Source organism: Rhincodon typus, chromosome 5 (genome assembly GCF_021869965.1).
Source record: "Rhincodon typus isolate 14 chromosome 5, sRhiTyp1.1, whole genome shotgun sequence".
Lineage (NCBI taxonomy): Eukaryota > Metazoa > Chordata > Chondrichthyes > Orectolobiformes > Rhincodontidae > Rhincodon > Rhincodon typus.
Window position 1 is genome coordinate 86,101,478 of NC_063336.1, and position 14,619 is coordinate 86,116,096.

Sequence of the window (14,619 nt, forward strand, 5' to 3'; positions counted from 1 at the left end):
AGGAAAGCCGAAGAAGGGTCTCGACCCGAAACGTCAGTTTTCTTGCTCCTCTGATGCTGCTTGGCCTGCTGTGTTCGTCCAGCTCTACACCTGGTTATATCAGTTTTTTTTAAATGGCAGGGATCCACCAGTTTGTCGGGTAAAGAAATTAAGAAGAAATCGCTTTGGCTTTTCATATTTCTTTTACTGGAGTCCATTAAGAACACGATCTAGATCAGGTCCTAGGGCCTCAAATGTTTTACTATCGTAATTTTACCAACATATCTGGTCTCGTAACAAAAATCTTAGGATAAAACTAGCACGTTCCAAGATGTAAACATGAAAAAGCATCAAGTCTTCTTTGATGTTTCAGAGTACACAGTCTTCCACTCTGCTCATTCCTAAACAAGGCTGATCAAGTCAGCAGCACTGCACTTGACACAGAATCCTTCCAACCTTGTTTGATGGTATTATGAACAATTGAATTTTACCTGTATCAATGACAAGTTGCTGATAATATCATCTCTGGTTCATTCTAGATCATCATCATTTGTTGGCGATACCCAAAGCAACAAGATCAACAAGTGCAAATGTGTCTGTGTTACTCTCATGACATGACCAATAGCTTCTAATTGATAAAGTGCATGCTTGGTGAAAAAAAAAGCTAAAATAACTAGTCTGCCTTTCCAGATACTGTAGATGAAGCACAACTGTGTCCACATTCAAAATTGAATAGCATTCGGCAGTTCCCAGTCTGGGTATAAACATGAGTGAAGTGAATTTCTTTAAACATCTTTTTGAAGACTTTATCTGAAATCACCTCTGTGATGGATGAGAAACTGGGATAAAATACAGTTCTGAAACAAATCTACATTAAATATATACTCAGTTTGAAAACCGGATCAAAAAAATGGCACAAATTCTCATTTATCTCAGTACCTTTGATCTTTTAAAAGGAAATTCCACTGCTCTGTAAATAGGATTCTTTTGAATCAAGCAGTCACTTTAAGCCTTTTCACTCTCACGATCTAATACATCTGAACCACCAAACAAAACTTAATAAAGTTTCAAACAAATTACAACATTGGCCAGTGGTTTTACTCAATCAGTTCATCTTGCTTTCTATTCTCCATACAGGTACTTGCTCTAATGCCACATATCTGCATGATTCACGTTATTTCCTTCAAATACCTTTCTAGAATAGTTTTTTTTTCCCCAAAGTTGACATGGTCAACGTCCCTACTCACCAATTCTGATTCCATATTCGATAACCTCAACCTTGCTCAAAAGCTCTCTCTTGGTCTAAGCTCCAAATCACATGTTTATAATTTAATTGCATGTATTTGTTCTACAACCTTAATCTCTAAAAATACCACAGTATTTTTCATAAATGGTAGGTTTCATGTTAAACTGAAACCTATCACTAAGACCATCATTCCTTCTTTTATTTTCAGTAAAGTGAGCTCTCAGCCTTTGTTAAGTACAGAAGTATGATTCAATTTTTAATAGTGAGGAATGATCTAACACTGACCAGCACAGTAGATGCTAATATTGAGTAATCACATCATTAACAAGGGAACTGGAAGTCATTGCATTAGGTACGGCTTCCTAAATTTTAAGAGGCTGCAACCTGAATGGGTACAAGAACAAAAACAGTCAAGAAAGAAATGCCTTGGGTTTGTTTGCTGGATAGAGTCACACTCCAATGTTTGTTTCTTCTTGTGTTACTGTACAGAACCTAACTGCTTTAGTGACTATTCATAAAAATATCTTTATATACATAAAGTATATATTTGAAATAAAAACTGGTCCTGCTAAAGACAAACGTGTGGATAAACTGTTGAATACAGTAGAATAGTGGTAATGTTACTGCACTAAATCTGCAGGCCTGGAATAATGACCCAGATTCAAGAGTTCCAAATCCAATGCTGGCAGCTCAGGTTAACTGAATTAATCGATGTCTTTTAAAAATTCTAATCAGTAACAGCGTCCATTAACATAAGAGGGTTATGTACATGGGCATAAGTTTGGCAGACGGAATACAACAAAAACAGAAAGAGTAAGCTAGTCAGTCCATTGCGCCTGGCCCACATGATCATGGCTGATCGAACACAAAACACATTTTACCTATCCCATCTCCAAAACCTTCATGCCATTGTCAGAAATCTATCAGCATCCACTTTAAACATATGTAAAGACTGAGCTCCCAAAGACCTCTATAACTAAAAGTAAAACCCAAACTTTCACAACCGAGGGTAAAGAATTTTCTTCTCATCATGACGGACCTAAGTGATATCTGCTTTATTTTTAAATTTGCCCTCCGTTTGCAGAGTCCCCAGCCAAGAGAAACCTTGATGAGGTACCAGTTTGCAACAATTTCTCCTTATAGGACAGCCTTATCATCCCAGGAAGAAGCCTAGTGATTCTTCATTATACCCTCTCTATGGCAATAATAGATTTCCTGAGATAAGATGACCAAAACTAAACACAGCACTCCAGGTATGATCTAACCAAGCTCCTATACAACTAAAACTCGAATTCTCTTGCGACAAAGCCTAACATTCCATCAGCTTTCCTAAGAGCTTAACACACCTCCACATTAGCTGTCACTGACCTAAAAAACAAAAACAAACAAACAAACAAACAAACAAAAAAAAAATCGCTTAGGACATATTGTCCAAGTACAGTTTCCAACCTTTTACCATTTAAAGAATAATTTGCACATCTATTTCTCTTACTGTAGTGGATAATCTCTCATTTTTTCCACATTCAATTCCATCTGCCATGTTCTTGTAAATGCAAGAAGCCTGTCCAAATCTTCCTAAAGTCACTCCAACACCGGCACCTCAATATTTATTGAAACTTAGCTTTATATCATCTACAAATTTGGAAATATTAAATTTGGTCCTCACTCCAAATCATTGATAGATATATAGTGGAAAACTGGGGCCCCTCCAAGTACTGACCTTTGTGGTACCCCACTAGTCTGCCAACACAAGAATGAATAATTTATTTCTACTTAGTTTTCTGTCCATCAGTCAGTCAATCATTAATCCATTCCAGTACATTACCTCCTACCCTTGTGCTTAATTTTTCTAACCTGTGGGAGATTTTATCAAAAGCCTGCTGAAAATTTAAGTATGCTATGTTCATTAACTTTCCTTTAATCAATTTTGTTACTAAGATCTTCAAAAAAAAACTAAGTTTGTCAAACATGATTTTCCATTCACACATCCACGCTATTCTGCCCAATCAGATCATTATCATTCAAGCATTTATATTATCCTTTAGAACAGATTCTGGCATTCTCCTCACTATTGATGAGGATAGCAGCTCTGTAGTACCAGTTTTCTCTCTCGCTCCTTTAAATAGTGGGATGACATTTGCTACTTTCCAATTGCGTGAATCATTCTAGAACCTGTAGAATTTTCTTAGATAAACCATTAAAGCAGCAACTGTGTAACTACCTCCTTCAACACTCTAGAACATAGGTCATTATTTCTTGGGGATTTATCAACTTTGAACACCATTAAATTCTCCAGCACAATCTTCTTCTCATACTATTTTCTTTCAACTCTTCATTCTCTCTAGCCATTTGGAAAATGGGAATATGGCGGGAAGAATAGAGGTGCTGGTTATTACTAAAATAGTTAATGACTGAACAAAGCAGCAAGGCAGAGGGATTGGAGGGTTCTCATGCATTAATCACAAAAGACTAACAAGAGGAGAACAACTGAACTAGATAAGCCACAAATTAGGGAATTTAGAGAAGCAACAATAATCCTGGTAGATTTTAACATCCTAAGGAACTATATTTTATAATATATACTGGTTTCCTTTCCAACTCAATATGCAATCTTTGTTCTTTTAAATATCATAGCCTGGAACAAGTCCTAAAGGACCAGCAGTCAAGGCTCCCAAATAGCCATTTGTAGACATCTGAAGTTGTTCGGTAACTTAGCACTCAGCTCCCCAGAACAATAACAGAATTGGACATTCTTAATAGTAGTTAAGAAGCGGAAAGCTTTGTCCAATTCGGTTAGAAAGGAATCCTGTATACATTTAAGACCTCAAATTTTCTTATTCCTATACCAATCTTAACGACCAATTAATATCAGCAGTTGAAATTCCTCATGATCATTCTACTATGCTGTCACAGGATACAAAATATGGACTACTAAATTTGAATTTTATCATAGATTGAAATGGATTTAAAAGGCACCAAAATCAGGCTTAAAATTACCCTGGTTGATCACTTGATCACACCGGTTAGTCAAGTTTCATAAAATCAAAAGTGGATTGGACAAAGGCAATGAAACCACTGATTCACCTTCTGGCAGGAGGAGTGTAAATATCATCTAATTTATAAATTTTCAGAACTTTGCCTATAAATAGTATATACAGTTTGTACTTCAAGATGCTTTTTTCTAACTGATTTTTGACTGAAGAACGGAAAACAGGATGGGAAAAGCATGCTGCCTCTCAAGAATAGCCAGTGGTAATAATGACTGGAACAAAATACTAGGTAACAAAGAATTTCAAAAGCAAACTGCAATACTGCCGATGATCCCAGAAACTAGCAAACCAACAATGGTCTTGGGTCGCCTTTACACTTCAAGGATAGCCAAAAAAATCTCTGAAACGTACATTAATTTTATCTTCCTTTTGTACTGGTCACAATCCCTTTTAATTTGGAGCTTGTGTGCACCTCCTGAAGACCTTATGCTTGACATCATGTATTTATTATTTTTGCTTAAGATTAGCAAGTCATTTTTTAAAAAAACCCGAGAAAATTTGGCTTGTTTTCTGCTGCTGCGGAAGGTATAACTGCATGCTAAAAAGAACTTAAGTTTTTATTGCAGACAACCAGGGAGGGTGAGAAGAGGCTGCCGATTCACTCCCCCTTCTTCTTCCTCCACTTCTCTTCCCAATTATGTGGACTATAAACTGTACCTATTTGAGAAATTATTCCTTTATCTTCTATGAATTATTCTTGTCTTGCTGATAGTCTAAAAAAAGGAATGAATGTCATTGTTATCATGAAGAAGTATAGCCACCCTAATACCCCTTTCCTTTCTTTGAAAATTTAGACCAGTTTGCCTCATATCACTCCGGAAATTACAAGAATTCATAATTAAAGAGAGTGAATGAACAACTCAGGAAGTTTCAGCATACTGATCAGAGTCAGTATGCATCAAGAGTAGATTATACTTTATAAGTACGATCAACTTCTTTTGATAATAGTTGACAGGAGAGGGTCTATGGAAGTTACGTATGTGGACTTCCACGATACTGATATAGTCCCTCAAGAGGAAACTTAACTTTCAGGAGCTTCAAATTACATGACATGTGCATGCACCAGAGCCTTTTCAGGTACTGATATACAGCACAGACTTCAGCCTATAGTTTGCTTCTCTGGACATCAGAGGATTTAGGCCATTTTCACAATTGGCGCTTAGAACAATGAGGAATCTGCTGCATTCAGGTACATCAGCTTTTGAATGGAATGTAAATTGAGTTCCATCTGTCAGCTCAGGTAGATACAAGTGATGATATGCAAACAAAAAAAAAAAAAAAAAAAAAAAAAAAGAGAGCCAAGTGGTTGTTTGGAGCCCTGGCCAGCATTTGCCAATAATCAACGTCATTAAATAAGCATGGTTATGACCTGGTCATGTATCACATTGCTGCTTGTGGGATCTTTCAGTTCATGATGTGTGCAAACATGGTAGCAAAATTATGATAATCACTAATCCCAAAAGTAATTCTTTGACTCATTAAATGGAATGTGCTTGCTGATACTGCAACTGCAAGGGGCACCCTTACTTGCAGTCAAACTATTATGTCACTGCTACTGATGCTTCCAAAGCTGGCTGCAAAGAAAATGCCTTTCTGATTGCTGCCATTATCCCACCACCTGCTACCTTGCCAGTTTCTTCTCATCAACCTTCAAATTGCTCTGCTCCCACGACTTAACTACATTCTTCACCACTTACCTCTCGAGGCCTCACTGCAGCGCGAGAGCGCAAAACGGACAGCAAGAAAAAGTCAAGAGCAAGGCGACAGCAAGTGAAAAAGGCAGCAAGAGATTTGGGATGGGGCCCCAAAGCAGGAGGAAGTGACTGAATGCAAGCATTCAATGGGTGTAAGCATTCAGTGGGCATACAATAATGACATCAGCAAACTGAGTGGGTACCAACTTTCTGGTCCACTTCAGCGGCACTGGATAGTGTAAACAAAGACGCTCCAGAAATGAAAGTTCTTTTCTTGTAAATGAGCAATTACAGTTACAAATTTGTCTCCTAATTCTATGAACTATCCAAGAATTTCTTAATTCTTGACATACTGCAATGAATTACTTCCATTTTGATCCTAATTCTTTCAGTGGACTCAGTGATTAAAAAAAAGGAAGTATGAATATACAGTTGAAACTAACTGCTGATAAATAGAAATGCAACATACGATGTTAGCTATCCTACTATAGATAGATGCTAGTGCTTTTGTTGAAAATATGCAGATTGGGGTGTATGTACTTTACCAGGTCTGAAGACTGAAGCAATTTTCTGTTCTTGTAATTGACAGGATTCAACACTCATTAGCACTTGTCAAGTGTTAGGAATTTTCATTCTCTTTCTGCCCCTAACCATGTAGAATAACTTCAACTACAAACAAGTATTGCTGGCTACCACAACATGACTTTATTATCATATCCAGATTAATTGCCTTTATGTGGACAGCTGTAGTTGTCACAATGTGGGGCTTATCTGTCTGACTGTTCTTAGTCCAGGTCTGAATCAACAAAGTAGCAAATGCCAAAGGCAGAAGCATGAATTCACTGCAAGTAAAAAGTGTATTGGATAAAGTGGGTCCTTTTATCATCCAAAATACTTTTTAATAGTACGGATCTTGCACAGCTTAAATTCATTTTTTCTTGGGTCTCTAAACACAAAATGTTGGCCCTGTTGTGGCACATACTAGCGTCTCTATCCCTGAACCAAGAGATTCGGGTACAAGTCCCACCTGCTCTAGAGGCGTGCAACAACATCTCTGAAACAGATTGATTAGAAAAGCTGGTTAAATAATAAAGTTTTTTTTAAAAAAATGTACAGTTCAAAAAAAAGAGAGCTCCTGTCCTGAAGTAGTAGCATTCCTATCGCTGGACTGGGAGGCCTGGGTTCAAGACCAAACTGCTCTAGAGTTGTATATCATCTCTGAACAGGTTGATTAGAAAAATAGGTTAATATAAAACAAAATTTACAGTGCAAAAATGGAACAGATTTGAGCTACTTGGCAAAACAACCTAAACACAAACATTGGCTTTTTTATAACAATTACTAAAAAAAGTTATCAGAAATTTGCTCAGCTCATCAAGTTTTACCTTCCTGGAGCAGTAAAAGATGGATCTATCCATGGTAGAGTTACAGACCAGCATATTCCAAGGTCCACAAGCACGTTCTGTGGGTCCAAATCTCAGGGCAGCTGGCACAAAGACTCAATAGGAAAAGGTCACAAAGGTCCACCTGCCACAGTTTCCAGCATCTCTGGTATGCAATGTAAAGCCCCAGAGAATGTTTTACATGCCGTGTAAATGCACATTATAAATATAGTCTGTAATGGCAAATATAATGAGGCACTTCATATACTGGACTGAAAAATATTGATCTGTTGCATTACATAGCTGACAATAAATGTAAGTCTACAAACTTGGTTATGAAAGTATATGCATTACAAAATTTAGAGTTTTAAGTTAAATATTTTTGAATATTATATCATAGCTAGAATTCATTCCTAGCAATTTTACCACCAGCATTGCATTATGGAACTAAACTCTAAATAAGAAAACATTTAAAACAATAGCTAGTAATATAACATTGCTGTAATTTGACCAGAACTTTAGAATGTACAATGCCATTGGATCAGTCTCACAATTATGTTAAATTTCTTCAAATGGTTACTCAAAACTCTCCATTAAACTCTTTTCAACAACAAATTCTTCAATCACCCTTAAAGGCCCTTTCCAACTGTACCTTTCCAAGCAAATGCAGCAGATGCAATACCTGTTCTTTCTCAAGGTCTAAGGCCTCAAAACACCATTTCAGGTGAAACAGCAATTTACTTGCTGGCTTGGATTACTTTCCCTTATTTTCTTTCAAAAGGTAGCTGATCATGATCTGCCATTCACACCTCTCTAACTACATTTTTTATTTCCTTACTTATTCCATTACTAATTCCATTCTTTGGCTTTACATAATGACACTTTACTCTTTAATCTCTCCTGTCCTCCACCTAAAATACATTGTCACTTTTGTACTGAAGAGTCATAACGGAGTCAAATTGTTGTCTCTGTTTCTCTCTCCCCAGAAGTTACCAGAGCTGGAGTTGCATTTTTTTAAAATTTCATATTTCCAGCATCCACTGTGTTTTGCTTTTATTTACTGCAAGTCGGTGAACAGTTGATTACCTGAACATTGTACAAACTTAGCCAAGTTAAAATGTGTTTCCAATTCTGCACAATGGTGTTAACATGAGCAAACGTCAACTATCCATCTGTAACAGTTTACAAGCTGGTTGAAGTGAAGAATATAACATTTATTCTCTTATCACAACACTACATTCAACGTACAATGGAATGCACAAAAGAATCTACATGACCAGGTCAATGCATGGTGGCCAACTGAATTATTTATGCTTATCAACTACCACAGATACTGCAAAAGTACATTTTGTACTGAACGGCTTTACTGAATATAATTCAGAGTTCTTTAAAAAAAGATATTAACAATTGATTATAAAATGAAACAGATTAAAAACCAAATAATTTTCTATATAAATTGCACATACTTTTTGGATAAGGCATTCTGTAGATTAGCACTGTAGGTTTAAGCCAGAAAGTATACACTTTTTTGTGCACTACAGACATTGTTGTTTTTTCAGTCAATCCCTAAGCAAGGAACACTACCTATAATCCACTATGCCAGTTGCAAATGTTCATTCTCAGGATACCAAACTGTGCAAACAAGGTGTTACAAAAAGATTCAAGCACAATTAGTCATTTTACAACATTGCTAGGTATCATTCCTCTTAACAATCTTCATGTTTCCAACTGGTTTGTTTCTCAAACTAAATTGGCACTCTTTTCGATCTCTTTGCAACTCCCACAGAAATATGAATCATTTAAAAAGAATGAGGTTTGAAGCATTATTTTTCTACCTAATATCACCCGACCTCTTCACCCAATAGACGGAGGCCTAGAAAGACGGCGATAACCACTGAACTAAGCAAAAATCAGAGTTGGAGAAGAACATTTACATCAGAGGAACAAAGGAATGAAGGGATCAAAATATAATGCTGTCACAAAATGGAGCCATCGAGACAAAGCCGGTGCAGTATAAGTATCAGTTTTGGATGAATTGAAGCTTATGGAAGATGGAGAATGTGAAGTCTTCCAAATGAGTAATTATTTTTCTTAAGTCATTTAATTGTATTCCTGGCTAAGCCAGGACTTTTTTGCCCATCCCTAGTTGCCCAAAGGGCAGTTGTGAGTTAACTACATTGCAGTGGGTCTGAAGTTACATGTAGGTCAGACCAGGTAAGGAAGGCAGTTTCCTTCCCAAAAAGGACAGTGAACCAGATGGGTTTTTCCAACAATAGATAACAGTTACACGATCATCATTAGACTCAATTTCAGTTTTAGTTTAATTCAAATTCCTTCAAATGCCATGGCAGGATTCAAACGTAGGTCCCCAGAACATTTCCTGGCTCCCTGGATTAATACCCAAACATTAACACCACTGAGCCATTGTCTCTCCAAAACTGAATTGTAGAAGATAATATCTAACAGTGATGAAATCCATTAAAAAAGGATTAGAAGTTCTGCTGTACAACCAACTTCTAAAGTATTTGTGCAGCGATTCCTGAATTTAAGCATACTCTCACTCGAGGGGCTGTTGTAAGAATAAGAGAGGCTGGCACATAAAAACAAACATCTTGCATAGATTATACCAAAAATGGCTAGTTCCATGGTACTTAAATTTTAGATTGGCTCCAAAGCATTAAATACATAAATTAATTAATAAATGTGAAGGGACAATGTGTGAATGAGTTTCAGCAGTAGATGGAGAAGGCAGAAATTGAATTGAGCAATGTGAAGGTGGTGCAAGTTGGCATTCAAAGCAATGGAGAGGATGAGGTCAGAGATTCACCTCAGGGTGTCAGATGGCATAGATGTCAACAATTGAATGTCAGATTGCAACCAGGATAGAAGATTACAACTTCTGTTCTACAACCAACTCCTATAATATTCGGGCAGCAAGCTCTGAATTTAAATATACTTTACACTGGGAGGTCGAGTTGTACAAATCAAAGTTTATAAAGGTGGTTAGCATTTAAGAAAACTAACACCTTGTGTATCACGAACACAAAACACCAAGAATGGCTAGCCTCACGGTAGAAGCATCAGTTTGGCTAAACTGCAGAAACGCCATATGTCAAGGGCATTCGTAATTAGTTAATAAATTATTTTTAAAAGAAAAAGTGAAGGACAGGAAAAAAGGGAATGGCGACAGTATTGGCGACATTACTGCGGGATGCAAGAGTTAAGCTACAAGGTTCATTGAATAAAAAGGATAAAATGAGACCATAAACCCGAACGACTTTGGCGTACTCACTTTCGTCCTGCCATTAATATTATAACTGCCGAGTTTCCCATTGCAGTGCCTGATCAGATCGTCCATGCTGTTCATTAAGAGCCCGATCTGCGTGCAACCGGACTCCTTCCCATCCATCCAGGTGATCTGGTCACCCCGGATGTCCCTCGATGAGTCCCCTTTCTGATTGACCACCTGGCCATCGGTGAACTGGCCGCTCCGGTGCAGTTCCTTTACCTCCCTCAGCACACTGTCGCCCATCTCCTCTCCCAGGAAGTTGTCCACCACACAGATGCCGTGTTTGCTCATACAGGGCACGATGTACTCCTGCACCAGTTTCTGGGAGCTGCCGCCGCTCAATCCGTGCTGGCCCCGGTGACTCCGGCAACTGATGCCAGCCCCGGGTACCAGATGGGAAGCCGTTGTCGCCTCTTCATTCTTCTCCGCCGGCTGTCCGTTGACCGAAGCTGGTGACAGGGGCTTCGGCAGCGGCCGCGGCGGATGGTGGTTACTGTTCGCCGAAGCATTTCGCGTGTCGTCGCCCTGTCGTCTCGCCGCCTCTTTACAGACCTGCTTGTGTTTCTTCCAGTCCATTTTCTGGTGCTCTTTGCTGCAGTAGAACGATCTTTTGCAGCCCCCGCAGAGCAGCAATTTCTCCATTTTGCCGCATAGGCCACAGCTCTGATCCTGCTCCACGGTTGGCGGCAGTGGCGGAGATTCATGCGTCGGACTACTCTCGCTAGCCATGTCCGGGACGGGGAAGGGGGTGGGGTAGGGGGAAAAGGAGGAGTGGGGGGGAAAACCTAGGTAAATTCAGTACCGAGGGGGGGGGGGGGGGGAAGTGGGGGAGGGGGGGGGGGAAGATTAAGACGGGGATCGGAAAGAGATGATGGAAAGAAGAGCAAACCTCCTCCGATAGTAATGAAACTGACTTTCTTCCCTCCGCGCCCGCGCTTGCGCGTGCACAGCCTACCACCCCCGCCCGCGAGCAGGATTCAAACTCTAACCGCTAGGGTCTCGCGCACACTTCGCGTCAGCGAGATTTCCAGCAGGTGGGCGTGTGCGTGGTGTTTTTATTCAGGGCGGCGCGTGAAGGTATTGAATTTTATTACCCCCTTCCTCCGTCTCCTGCTCCTGTTTTAGTGTCTAATGCTTGCACCAGAAACTCTTTGCGGGCTTCCTTACACCGATCCATCCATCAGCTGAAACATGTCCATCTTATATTGCGTCCTCACTTTCAATTCCTCCCTCTTTCTGATGCCTTGCTCGGTTCGCCTTAAGTATCGGACAGGCGGAGCCACTGGTTTTCGTCACTTCTTTAAATACCCCAAATCGAAACCTCGCATTCTACTTGGACATGCACTGTCGCGGCAGCCGGTTCTCAATCACCGCAGCATCCTGGCTGCTTGTTTATTCAGTGACATCGTTTTATCCTGATCTCGCCGGCTCCTTCCATTTTTTTGGAAATCCGATTTCCAGCGGTGCATCTTGTTCACTCTCTTCTAGCACCCCTTTATAATCGTCCGGTACGATATCTATTTGTGCGATTTCTGTTTCTTGTTCAATTATCATCCCTTAAAATCAGTGTTGCCGTTGGTGGAAAATGCTGGAAAGAGTCAACCCGTCAAGCAACGTTCTGTGGACCAGCAAAGCAGTTCCAAGTTTCAGATCAGAGACATTCATCAAAACATGACTAAAGGCCACCGATGAAACGTTACAATCGTGTATTTTACCAGTCCTCCACTCTACCCAGAGCTTTGTTTCTGTTTTTTAAAAAAAAACTGCGTTGGACACATACTATAGTACTGTATATAGGTTTATAAATGAGAAACAGAAGTCACATGACAAAAATAAACAAGGCTGGAAAAAGACAACACAAAATGATTCAAACTAATCCATTGTAGTCTTAAGTCAATCAAAATGACCCTGTAGCAATAAAAACCACAGTCAGATATTAAGTCTAATCTGTCATTTGTGTCGTTGAAAACCTGAGATAATAGTTGCTGTAGGTTAAAACTGGCATGGAAAATAATGACAAAAAAAGGAAAGATGCTGCCACACCTGCTGAACTTTTCCAGCAATTTCTGTTTTTGTTTGTGCTCGAAAATAATGAATGTGTGCTATGGCATATTTAGACCATAAATAAATAGTAACAGAAGTAGGCTATTGGGTCCCTTGAGCCTGCTCTACCATTCAATAGGGTCATGGCTGAACCAACATTCCTGATGTCCACTTTCCTACCTTTATCCCATAATACTGGATTTCCCTACTGATCAAGAATCTATCTCAGCCTTAAATATACGTGAGGACTCTGCTCCCACAACTGTCTGTGGTGAGGAGTTCCAAAGACACAACCTTCTGAGAGTTCTGAGGAAGGGTCACTGGACCCAAAAAGTTACCTCTTGATTTTTCCTTCACAGATGCTGCCAGACCTGCAGAGATTTTCCAGCAACTTTTGTTTTTGCTTCTGAGGGAAGAAACCATTTCAGTCTTAAATGTGTCCCATTTATTTTCAAGATGGTGGCAGAGTAGCAGGGCTGAGCCTGGGACTCGTCTGCTCCCATCTGCTTTCTTTCTCTTTTTGTTTTTGCTCTTGTTCTTTTTTCTTTTCTCATAATGTTCTTCAAAGACTTGACAGTGGCAGGTGAAGAAGGAGGCCTCCAGCACCAATGCCAGGACGAGCCAGACATGGCTCCACCCCAGCCTGGGGTCACTCAGCAAGCAAGGAACAGGTCCTGGACTGACCGCCTTGGCCAGAATCACAGGCTGAGCTAAGGTTCCAGGGCCGCAGCTAGGTCCAGGTGCCGAAAGGAGTGGAAGCATTGGCAAATGGACAGACAGTGGGAGTAGTAGGTACAGAACCCATGCACCCCCAGGCCCATGGCTCCAACTCAGATGCAGAGGTCGTGGCAGTTGCAGTAGCGGAGGCCCATAACTGAGACCCCGGAGACTGTTACAGGGATCCTGGAGTCCGTTTCAGAGACTCTGGTAGATATCAAGCAGCAACTGGAGGAGCAGCAGAGGAAGAACAAGAAGAAGAGAGAAAGATGAATTCTTTTGCTGTAAAATCTTACGTTATATTCAGCATTTCAAATTACACTGGAGCGTGGTGACTTTGCATGTAACACATGAAAAACACACCACTGTATTTTCATATACATGTGACAATAAATCTAAATCTAATCTTTAATCTGAGACTAAAAACCCTCTGGTCTTAGACTTTCCATGGTTGTGATTTTTTTTTACCTATCACCAAATCACCGTGACTTTATTTTTAACCTCTAACCACTACCAGTAAATCACACGTGGCCAATTGAATATTTACAGGAAATGTAAACTATCAGAAGGTTAGAGGGAGTGGGAAGGATTGGAGGTGGAAATAAAGTACTCTACCTCTAATGGTGCCCACCTCTATAAAAGCATTAAGAGGATTGGTGGACACCGCATGCTCCCTCTCCAAGGACACCCGGACACACATGTAGCTGCAGAAGAGGAGCAGGCAGTCAGCAGAAAATCCCTTCTGCACCCCACTGTCTGGACCTGTTAATAGCCACCTAGGCCAGGTCCAGGAGTGGGTCCATGACGAGGTCCTCTGACTTGCCTACATCCCTCCATACCAGATGCCCAAAGATCAGGGGCATGGAGTTGCTGTGCAACCAAAAACATAACAAAAGATTTTTCAAATAAATAAAAGGGAATGCAAATGCCCACAACTAATATGTATATGATTCATATACTCCACAGCATGGCAAAATAAACAGGCTGGGAGTTCATGAATTGCTGCAATCTGTGGTTGCATGGGACTGTTGCCTGCAACATCCTCCACTCCAGGACCCCAATGGAACAGGAGAGGACACTGACATAAGGAGCTCTCCACTCAGGATCTTAGGCATGTCCAGGCAGAGGACAAATGAGTCAAAGTGAATGGTGTGCTGCAGCAGGCTGCACAAAAAAGCAACTCTATATGACGCAAAAGTACATGGAAAGCATTCCCAAA

The 14,619-nt window shown here is 40.0% G+C and overlaps 1 protein-coding gene and 1 long non-coding RNA gene across 3 annotated transcripts in view; one reads left to right on the forward strand and one right to left on the reverse strand.

Annotated features, from left to right (window-relative positions):
- The window catches only part of egln1a (egl-9 family hypoxia-inducible factor 1a), a 78,578-nt gene extending 66,968 nt beyond the window's left edge, over window positions 1–11,610 (reverse strand). The window contains exon 1 of one of the 2 annotated variants that reach the window (XM_020510584.2): window positions 10,644–11,610. In XM_020510584.2, the coding sequence (XP_020366173.1) occupies window positions 10,644–11,369 (726 nt within the window). In that variant the 5' untranslated portion in view covers window positions 11,370–11,610. The remainder of the gene's footprint in view (window positions 1–10,643) is intronic. The other variant, XM_048596527.1, reaches the window with a different exon arrangement.
- On the forward strand, window positions 11,606–12,580 carry LOC125483074. The gene is made up of 2 exons (XR_007262062.1): window positions 11,606–11,717; window positions 12,208–12,580. It is a non-coding gene; the product is annotated as an uncharacterized LOC125483074 (long non-coding RNA).
- Window positions 12,581–14,619: the final 2,039 nt, after the last annotated feature.